The sequence below is a fragment of the Diadema antillarum genome, unplaced genomic scaffold (genome assembly GCF_040938485.1).
Source record: "Diadema antillarum isolate AM-2024a unplaced genomic scaffold, OU_Dant_1.0 seq00001136_RagTag, whole genome shotgun sequence".
Classification (NCBI taxonomy): Eukaryota; Metazoa; Echinodermata; class Echinoidea; order Diadematoida; family Diadematidae; genus Diadema; species Diadema antillarum.
The window spans coordinates 602,523-614,025 of NW_027271948.1; the positions used below are offsets into that span (position 1 = coordinate 602,523).

An 11,503-nucleotide genomic window follows, 5' to 3' on the forward strand; every position below is an offset into this window, starting at 1 on the left:
ATTTTTTTAATCAAAACAATTATTTTAATGCCATATTTCTTCTTTTCATTGTATATAAGTATTTTATCATTTTTTAGTTTTAGCAAAGGTCATGTGCGCATGCGCTCTTCAGACTGCCGCTGTACCCTGGCAACAGCTTCAGCGAAGCTTTGATGCAGATTTTGACGGGAGATACTAATTCTACTACCAATTACACAAAGGTAAATTGTTGTCATCTGTATATCTTTTCACTATCACCTATCCGGGGAATAAGTTGGTAATTCATAACATTCGTAGACAGTATCGAAGTAGCATTTTAGTTAAAAGACTCACATATTTAAGTTCTGTTTGTGGTCGCTGGCACTGTGCACAGCACAGCCACGGCCCCATGGCTGATGAATAGGGTCTATTGATGCTGATGGCGGCGATGCTCAATCAAATGCGACAATAATGCTGGTATGGAGTCACTCAGTCACGAAGAGAATGCTAACTTAATGCATAGCTATAACATTAGGTCTAAAAAAATGTTTTTCTAAATTCCTATGTGTCCTTGATTTTCAGTATATATGATTATGCTTAGTTTATCTAAAAAGAAAATGCCAGATCCCTACGACAACAAGTCAGGAGGCTTCTCGAGTTCTAAGAATCTAAGGTCTAGGAGAGTTGATCGTATCACTGGACGCTTTTTTTTTCTTGGCTAGGACTCTGAGGATGACATTTCGGCCAAAAATGGCACCAGCTATTCACAAAGTCCTGAAAATTACGAATTTGGCAAAATTATGAAAATTATTCACTCCAATTTTTGGGAAAAAAGACTTCAAATACACCCCTTTCCAAAAAGTTGTTCTTTTTTCGTCTTTTGCAAAAGAAAAACTAAAAAGTCTTTTCTTTTGTGAAATCTCATAATATTTCCGGGCACAATTCTTGTAATGGAATAATCAACATCTTTCGCACCTTGTTCTTGCACCAGATTCACAATTCATACCCTCCATTCACTGTACACATTCTTACTGAGTGGACGATAAAGACAAAAAATCAGCAAATGAGGCTCAAATTCCGTATCTTACGGTAAAAAAATGTCTTACTTGAACATTTCTAACAGTTCACATGATAAAACCTTGTGAAAAATTGATAACTCCTTCCAAATCTGAGGTGTAATGTGAATTTCTTCGCGTTTTTACAGGTTTATGTCACATTCTTATTTTTTTTTTCTTTTTTTTTTGCGATTTTGGTCCATACAACGTTCTGTGAGGCTCATCTGCAAAGTCTTGTGCGCATTATTTGAATGTCATTATGCAAAATGTGCATGTCCTGAATTACCATGCTGTCCGGTATTTTATACAATGTTAGTTAGTTAAAGTCTCATGAATTGTGAATGTTAGAGGTTGTTGTAGTTGGATTGAGTATATTTTTATTTCATGTTTCAACCCTTGATGTCTTTTTGCAGCGAACTAAGGTAGCACCATGGAGATCGTGTACGTGTACACGAAAAAGAGAAATGAGTTTGGGCGGCAGTGCAACTTCTCTGATCGCCCAGCTGAGCTTCATGTGGACATCCTTCCAGATGAAAGCCTCTTGACAAACTTCATAGAGAAGAATCCAGTGGACAGGGGGATACAATGTGTGCAGGAAATGTCAGAGCATGATGTGAGTGCATTTAACATCATACTTTGGTAAACTTTACTGACATTTGTTTATCAATCATATAACAAAATTCCATGTGTATAAGGTCGCCAAATACTCTTTCAGAGACTTAGGATTGTGTTGTAGCAAGGGTTCTTGACATTGTTATGCTGATAATGCTCTCTGTTGCTGTGTCTGATGTTTTAGTTGTTAGCATGTCAGGCTTTAGACCCATCTCAGGGGATGTGAATGTGAAATATTATTGTTATCTCCAGCTCACCAGACCTAAAGGCACAACTGAGCTAATGAGATTGTTAACCTTTTGTAGTCCACTGTTCACTGTGTATATAAACATTTGAACATTTTGTTCTCAAATAGCACAATGTTTAGATTTCCATAAACAGGGTAAGAATTGATTTTGTGGAAGAGGTCAATGAGTTCTTCAAAGTGGGACAGATTTCATCTACAATAAAAGCCTCTCGCATGCAGTACTGATATTTCAGATTCAAGAGACAGAGAGAGAGAAAAAAAATGTCTCGATGTCTCTTCATAATGCACTGCTTTCCATGTAAATTGCCCATGCAGGTGAACACAGAGCGATTTGAAACGGACAGTCGAGGGATCAACCATTCCGAGGGTGGCTGGCCAAAGGACATCAACCCACAGGAGGTGGAGCAGGTCATCAGGTTCAGAAAGAAGGTGGAGAAGGATGAGCACTACATCAACACCATCCTGAATTTGGCCAGTGTAAGTTTTGCCCTCTTTGGTTGTAAAGTAGTAGGCCTGAGTATACTTGGACTGTAGATGGGAATCAGAGTATTGGTTATAAGTTTTTCTCATCACAATATGCGAAGGAATGATGCAAATTTCCTCTCAACATATTTCTATTTTCCATATTCACAGTACATGTCGAGTTTAGCTCCATTTCGAGGAAAAATCAAGCCAGTCAAAGTGGCTTGAGGGTGATTCAGAATTACAATTCATTGCAGAAGTGAAGCCCAGGCATGTTTATGCATGTCTTGGCAAAAAAACTTGTAATTTTCTGTTTCCTTCCTTTGTTTCGTGTGGGCATTTTCATAGTTTGTTGCTGTTTTTATATTTAATAGGTAGTAATATTCTTCCATCTGTATCTTGCATGATATTATAATCATGTTATCAACACAATAAGGCCATAAATACAGAGCTTTCAAGCGTTGCCTTGATTGTTTATAATAATTAACTTCACTTTGGAACCAGACAGTTTTAAAATAAAGGGAAAATGATATGGGATCTTCAGTCCCCATGGCATTAGTTGCAGTATAATCACATGTTACCTATGACTAGTGTAGAAGTTGTGTAAACAAATTAACAATGCCTCTCTCTCTCTCTCTCTCTCTCTCTCTCTCTGACACAGGTTATGGAACACTGTATTCAACAAAACAATGCAATAGACATCTATGAAGACTACTTTGCAGACCTGGAGATTGAGGAGGTAGAAGAGACGCCATCTGCCAAAACCATCAATGTTTTCAGGTAAGTGAGTGGTGGAGAAGATTTAACTTGCTGTGGATTTTTTTCCGGAATCACTTTTTTTTTTCTTTTCTCATTGATCGTGAAGATGAAAGCTATCTACTGATTAGGTGTATACACATTCCATGAGAAGGTTGATTATTGCCTCATTTGTCACAAGGGGATCACATTTGTTTTAAGCCTTTGGCTTTCTTTGTGAACTCCTTGGCACATTGTACATTGTGTATATATTTCTGTTCTTGTGATTATCAATAAAGTGAATTGAATTGTATCTGCAAACTTTGCCTTGCCCTATTTTAACCTTTTTCAAAAAACAATATTGAGCATATCAAATCATGTTACTCAAAGTACTGAGTTACCACAGCTGTACTAGTGATGGATACATAACGTTTATGTCCTTTTTATCTTCTGTTAGTGCATAACATCTCTTCGTTTGAATGAAATTGATGATCTGCCATCACAGTCCTGTTTTTCATGTGTATTGTACACGTTTCTTTTTGCTTTCTGCTGCAGAGATCCAAATGAAATCAAGAGGCCAGCCACTCACCTATCCTGGTATCCAGATGGACCAAAGAAACTAGCCGTAGCCTACTCCAGTCTCGAGTTCCAGAGGTCATCGCCAGATACCAGCCTCGACTCATACATCTGGGACATTGGTATGTTGGCCATGTCACTTCATGTCATCATCTGATATGAAAAGAGAGATCTATATGTAGAAACAAGAGTGTTTTTTTTTTCTTTTTCATTGACAGTAGTCCTACTGATTAAAGCATTTTTATATTGAAGTGCATTTCCTTTCGTTTCGTTAACTTTCATTTGTTTTTCTGCATATTACTGCCAATCATGGTACAAAGTTTTCTCCATGTCTGTACCAGGAGTATGAAATGATGGTCAGTATGTGATGTGAATCACGTCTTGGATTCTCTTCGTGTGAATTGCCTAAAACCATTTCTGGTTCATACACTGGAAACCCTGTAAATGGTACTATCAATGTGCCAATTTCAGAACTTAGATGAATGTTTCACCCTGTGTTTCTGTGTATTTCATCGTTTTGCCACCAGAAAACCCTAACAAGCCAGAGTTTGTACTAAAGCCAGTATCACCCCTTGTCTGCCTGGAATACAACCCAAAAGATGTCCACGTCTTGATCGGAGGATGCTACAATGGACAAGTCGGTAAGTGGAAGAGGGAATGGTTCCTGCCATGCCGATTGTTGATTACGTCATTTCTTGCTATAACAAGGAGTTATGTTATTAGGAGACAAGCTTTGATAAATTTACATTCGCATGATGTTGTCATTCACACTGTATCAAATGATGGGAATTAGAAATTGCAATTCGTGAACATCAGGTCGCTTTTTGTTTTAATTTACGAGGGACAGTAACTCCATTAATATTGACGAGAAAATTCTATGTACATAGATGAAGAGATTTTATGTAATAAGCTCTGTTGTCGGGAATGCATGCACAATGTATGCAGTTGCTCGTTTATTCTAATAAAACTGCTAAAAGTGGACATTTTCACGGTGTTGAAATTTTCGCACCACTCGAAACTAGCACAAAAATAAAAGCACACGAATATTTGTGTTTGACATGTGTTCCAATAGTTGATATCTTGATTCCGCAAAATTAAAATCATGCAAAACTCTTCTTACCCGGCTGAGGGCGAAAAATTAGTCGCCAAAAATATCCACTTTTACAGTAGTGAATCATGCTAGACTCCATAAGAAGTGCGTGGGAAATTAGGGTTATATTTTGTTTGTGGCTACGCTTGTTTGTATAATTAAAATAATAAGATTGATTAAGATTTCTGACGGTAAGACTATATCTTGGCCAGCAGTACATGTAACAATCTGCAATCTCTATCTCTCATACTCTTGTGGTCACCTACAGCGTTTTGGGACACAAGGAAAGGATCTCAGGCAGTGGAGATGTCACCGGTAGAGCACAGTCACCACGACCCCGTCTATAAGACCATCTGGCTGCAATCCAAGACGGGCACGGAGTGTTTCTCTGCATCCACAGATGGACAGGTACGGCACACAGCATGCCCGTCTATGCCATTTATCTATTAATCTATCTTCATGGCAGACATTTGCTCTGGACACCAAATAACCTGTTATGTGAGGAGAGACAACCTCAACTAAGTGTAGGACTTTCAGCTGAAATAATGCAATTTATACAGAATATCAGTTGATGGAGCCTTTGTTCAGATGATAACAAACTCTAAGATATGAAACAACAACTCAGTGTGATGTACAAGAATGTGTTTCACTTTCCATTGTCCCAAGCAATCTCCAATTTTCGTACATTCCTATGAACAGTTAGACAGCGTACATGAATTTTATCAAGATACCTCACCTTCCAATGTTCAGACTATTCAGTGTGCTCAGTTGCATCGTGTTGGGGGACACACACTGTGTAGTAGTTCATTTTCCTTTCCCACAATAGCTACGTTCACATAAACTGTCATTGATAGGTGACACTTAAGTGGGGAAAGTCTTCATCAAGCATGGATGTGTTATTATAGGATGTCTTCCTAGCTATCAGTCACCTGAATGTACATTTCTTTCTGTGACACACAGGTCTTATGGTGGGACACACGCAAGCTGGGAGAGCCAACGGAGAAGCTGGTCATGGACCCAACCAAGAAAGGCAAAATGGAAAATGCACAAGGAGTCATTGCCCTGGAATATGAACCCACAATTGTAAGCCAATTTCTACTCTAGAGTCAAACAGTAGAATGTATCCTAAGTCTGATGTCTTTTATCTCGCTGTTCTCAAACTATGAAAGAATGCATTTTAAGGAATCTTGTCTGATTATGGTTGTAGATATATTTTGCTACTGGAAAGCAATGCCCAAATTTCATGATACTATCAAATTTTCCTGCCCAGCAAAAGAATGTTTAGTTTCTTTTCCTATTTCCTTCAACTGTTTTTTTACCATATGTCTTCAGTTTCTTCTGGAAAAAATGTTTGATTCTTCTCAATGAATATCACATTTTGCTGAATTGTATTGACATCTTGGTTCTCTTTTCTTGCTTTTCTGATATCATGCAAAATTACTTGTGTACCAGGTCCTGGAATTTAAAAAAAAAGTTCTGCTGGCTTTTCATGATTATGTGAAGCAACAGTAAACCCTTATTAAGTAAAATGTGCCCATTCAAATGATTAGGCATCTTTTGTTTTTATTTAGATATCCATAGAAAATATGTCTTGATGATGAAAAGAATTCAAGAATTGCATTTGTCCCATCTGATATAATATTTCTCTCTCTCTCCTAAACCCACAGCCCACAAAGTTCATGGTTGGTACTGAGCAAGGCACCATCATCTCATGTAACAGGAAAGCCAAAACACCGGCTGAGAAGATTGTAGCCATGTACAGGGAGCACATCGGCCCTGTCTACTCACTGCAGAGAAATCCTTTCTTCCCCAAGAACTTCCTGACTGTTGGTGATTGGACGGCGAGGGTAAGAACCAGTGCCTAGTCATTATTGCAAATATATGTTGGAATCGTGAACAGAATGTGGCTCTAACTTTAATAAAATCCTTTGAATATACCCTTTAAGTTTTAAGACAAGTGCCATGGTTGTAATTCTGAAGACTTATTTGGGGTTTCAAAATGAGTGACACTGATTGCTGCCAGCAATTGACTTCTTGAACATGCAAAAATATAGAATTAGAATGCTTTAGGGATTGCATAAAACAGTGGAATCAGGTTCATGTTTCACAATCAATCTGTCAGGATCAATGTGCGGAGACTTTGATTTTATGCCGCTTGAAAGAAAATACTAGTGTGACTCTTCATTGGAGTTATACCCATGTAATAAATACAATCAGGGTCAAGTACTTCACCAAAATTTGTATTCTCTGTGGTGTTCTGATGTATCAGTTCACTTCCATTCAGGTGAATTCTGTGTTACATAAGGTGATTAGCATGCATTTATGATTAAATGACGGTAATGGTGGTGAATGGGATTGATTGGCAGGTCCTTATTGCTAATTGATGAAATGAATGAACAGGTATTGAGACCTGAAAGTTACAAGAAAGATTAAGAAGATATTACAGTATCAATTGCTGCTGAAGTTAAAACTGTATCCTTGATCTTTAAATGTTTGGGTTTTGTTTTTGTTTGTTTGTTTGTTTTTTTCAATGAGCAAAGAATTGACAAAATTTTGACACATTTCATCTCTGTTTTGGTCAAATTTTGACTGATTTGACATGATAGAACATGAGCTTTTCCCAGACTGACTCTCTCATTTTGTTGTTTGCTCTTGCTTAGATCTGGTCTGAAGATATCAGGGACTCATCTATCATGTGGACAAAGTAAGTATGATGGTACTTCTTAACTCATTATGGACCAGGGTTCCCACGGTCATGTAAATCTGGAAGAGTCATGGAATTTTGAAAATGTTTTTCTATGCCTAGAAATGTCATGGAAAATGTAGAATTAGATTTATATCATGGAAAAGTCATGGGAATGTAATTTTTTTTTCTTTTTTTGCCTTTTAATGATCCTCTTTTTTGTTTGCAATGTAATTTTGTTTCTAAGGAAAACATTTTATCAAATAACATGGAAAAGTCATCGAAGTCATGGAATTTATTTTTGTAAAAGATGCAGGAACCCTGATGGACTGATATACTGTTGAAAAATCCAGCATATCAATGAATTAGAGTAAAGCCTAGAACTAAGGAATCAAACAGTTCAGTGCCTAGTGACTTGCAGCCCACAACTCAACACTTGCGTAGACCTATCTTGAAAACCAGTGATGGCTGTTAACCCTCTGATTCCCATCTGTTGCAGATACCACATGTCTTACCTGACTGATGGCTGCTGGAGTCCTGTAAGGCCGGCTGTCTTCTTCACGACCAAGATGGACGGCTCCCTCGACGTGTGGGATTACCTCTTCAAGCAGAAAGACCCGACCCTCAGCCTGCAGGTACGGTCACTTCAAGTCCAGGCATTATCATCTTTATCATGTTTGTATTCTCATTTGATGGGTTGCAAAAATGGGACTGGGAGCTAGATAAGTGTAATAATGGGTGATTAAACTTTTTACAGTTAGTCCTATTAGCTGATGATGGTTAGAAAGGGGTTTTTGAAAGAGAATGTTTGGTGATGACCAAAGTAGGAAATAGTCTTCTTTTGTAGGAGGATGAGATTATCCTTGTTTGGCACTTATATTGCCTTCCAATGTTCTGTCACACCAATTCCTTCACTGGAAAATAATCTCTTTCTTTAAAGGACAAGTCCACCATAAATTATATAATGTGGATTGAGTGAATGCAGCAATATTAGTAGAACACTTCAGTGAAAGATTGAGGAAAATTGGACAATCCGTTTAAAAGTTGTGAATTTTTAAAGTATCTGCTAAGTCACTACTGGAAGAGAAGACTACTACAGTATGTGATGTGACATGTGTACAATGATATAAGAAAAATATAAAGAGAATTTAACAAAATTTAACTTTTTGAAAAAAAGTGCACTTTTCCTTGACTCTTCACTGACATATGTTAAGGGTAATATTATTCCTCCTTGACTTCTGAAAGAGGAAGGTCAAATGTTCTTTTATTATGCGAGAAAAGTGAAAATATCTTGAATTTTCTTTATATTTTCTTTATGTCGTTAGCACATATGTGACATCACAAGCTGTAGTAGTCTTCTCATCTAGCAGTGACTAAGCAGAAACTTCAAAAATTCATAACTTTTAAACGGATTGTCTGATTTTCCTCAAACTCTTGCTGATGTGTTCTATTGATATTGATGCATTCTCTCAATCCACATGTCTATGAAGGTGAATTTGTCCTTTAACTTTCTTTCACTCAATATGAGTTTTGTTTCGACTCTCCTATCTTTGTAGTGCAGACATTATCAGGCAGACAATGTACCACATTCATTTTGACAAATACAACTTTGGTCTATATAATTGATATGATTTTAATATGTCTTCTTCTGTGGAAATTCACAGGTCAGCGACGATGCCCTGCACAGCTTGCGTGTCCAGGACCAGGGCCGCCTCATCGCCACGGGTTCCCACTCGGGCACCACCACCCTGCTGGAGCTGTCCAGCGGTCTCTGCACCATGCAGCGCAATGAGAAGGCCCTGGTGACGGCCATGTTTGAGAGGGAGACCAAGCGTGAGAAGATCCTGGAATCCCGCCAGAGGGAACTTAGACTCAAGAGGCAGACAGCCAGTGGACAAGGCAATGAGGTAGGGGACATCACTCTAATCCTTCTCTGTATTTCTCCTATATCATATTTCCTTTCAAAAGCCTCATCTTTTTATCATAAACTGGTTATCTGAAATAGAATCATTCATTGATTCAATGGTTGCAAGAGATCAGATGAATTTAATTCTAATGATTTATCATAAATGTCTTTCAATATTCAATTAGACCATGAAAGAGGAATTGTTAAAAAAAAAAACAATCCCTCAAGTCATTAGTCAATATCTAATAAATCTGTAATATCAGATGGTTTTCTGGATCATGGCTAAGTCATGTTCTTTTTTACGTCATGTTAGTGCTGCTTTGCAGACTGAAGCAGTAAGACTGAACATTCGATTTAAACTTTATAACATGTGCTGCACAGACAAAATAGGAATGCAAATTGGTCTATTTTCACCGTATGATAATTACATCCTGTATATTAAGCAGGCAATGTAGGCTGTGACGCTTCCTAGTACTTGACCTTGATTAAACTTACAGCTAAGATTTGCAATATATATCAGACTTATCACCTTTGTCCCATGCAGGGGCTGAAGGAGAAAATGGTCTACTATGAAGCTGGTGAGATTTATTGAAAGTCACCAAAAAGACAGTGCTCCTGAAAAACACAAGAACATATATACCACAAAAGAAGTCATGAAGATGGGCATGGAAATATTTGTTTTGTCTCTGTGTATGATATAATAATGAAAATTATTTGAAGTGCTGTTCAGTGTGGACCAGTATCAAAGGGCCAATTATGGAAATTTAGCACTCTGTAGACGCATGGATCTGAAAGTGATAGTTATGTAACATCTTCTTTCTCGGAATGATGCAGGAGGATGAGGAAGGAGGACCAGAGGAGGAGGAGGACCTCGTCGCCAACGCTGAGGAGGACTTCTTCAAGATGGTGCAGGCGGACAAGAAGAAGTTTGAGGCCAAGCAGGCCAAGCTGAGTGAGCAGGACAACAAGACCATTGAAGAGGCTGCAGAGCAGGTGAGCTGGTTGCCATTGTTACGGAGACAGAAAGGGGGCTAATGGTGATGCGTGAGAGTCTAACCCGCTTGGGCAAACATCGAAAAACAAAACAAAACAAATGATTTAGAAGAGGATGGAGACAATATTCTTTCACAAAAGAATGGCCAAAACAGTCCTTGTAAAGATTCCAAATTTTAACCTGCATTGTCAAATGCTACTGCAAACCCTGAATTAATCTTGTGCCACATCTCGTTATCTGATTGCTAACACAAATTGTCGCACAAAATGTTTGATTTAGCTGTCACATGAGCAGACCATTACTCGCATTTGATTGCTTGTTGCCGTAATAGTTCCTGCTGAAGGAAATATGAAGTGGTAGTATTGTATGGAGTGAGCACAAATAGAATGGTTCATTCAGTTGTGTATAAGCACAAAGTTGAAATCACTACAAAAAAAAAAAGCAAAGCTGAAAGGCAAAGATCAGGAAGACCATTAGAAATATGAAAGTTATCATAAGAGTCTTGACTCAGTGAGCTCAAACTCTCGTCTAATGTCAGATTTTTTTTGTAAGCAATTTTAAGTAGTTCAGTCTGTGCACAAATTGTTGACCAATCAAAAGGAGGCAGTGTTGCTCTGGCACGGAGCGAGGACAAAGAAACAGGATAGTTCTGAAATTTTTGTGTGATGACATTTTTGTAAACAAGAAACTTTATGGTTTTTTCTTTCAGAATGGCAGTGAAAAGAAGGACACGGAAAATGGTGAAAAGGAGGACAAATAAGATGGGAAGGTAAGCCTGGTTAGAAAAATATGTTTCTTTAGGAAAAGTGCATGAATTCTGATGTTGAGTCTTACGAGCGAAACTGATTTTATATAAAAAGGAGAATCTTTTCAAAGGAGATGATATGTATGCATGAAGGTAATGAAGACAGGGCAAGAGTGCTGTTAAAGTTTAAGTGAAAAATATGCAGTGACAAAGTTTAAGTGAAAAATATGCAGTGACCATTAGAGTGTTCTTGTCAATTTACTTTCTTTGAAGGTAGTATGCCTTAAGGTACAAACACTCCTGTGTCAAGTAAAAAACGACAAATGTGTACTATCAGGATTTTCAAGCACTTTATGTAAAAAGTCAAAAAATGGGGTGTTTAAACTTCCATGATAGGTTATGACTTGATATACATGTAGCGTGCCATAACTTGTAATTGA

At 37.8% G+C, this 11,503-nt stretch overlaps 1 protein-coding gene across 1 annotated transcript; it reads left to right on the forward strand.

Annotated features, from left to right (window-relative positions):
• Nucleotides 1-147: 147 nt before the first annotated feature.
• Nucleotides 148-11,088, forward strand: LOC139744105 (dynein intermediate chain 3, ciliary-like). Its single transcript, XM_071654562.1, has 14 exons — nt 148-200; nt 1,427-1,626; nt 2,188-2,349; nt 2,996-3,114; nt 3,625-3,767; nt 4,173-4,286; nt 5,004-5,143; nt 5,696-5,818; nt 6,403-6,582; nt 7,396-7,439; nt 7,918-8,053; nt 9,083-9,325; nt 10,159-10,317; nt 11,028-11,088. Exons 2-14 carry the CDS (start codon nt 1,444-1,446, stop codon nt 11,076-11,078), a joined length of 1,797 nt encoding a protein of 598 aa, XP_071510663.1. The 5' UTR covers nt 148-200; nt 1,427-1,443; the 3' UTR covers nt 11,079-11,088.
• Nucleotides 11,089-11,503: the final 415 nt, after the last annotated feature.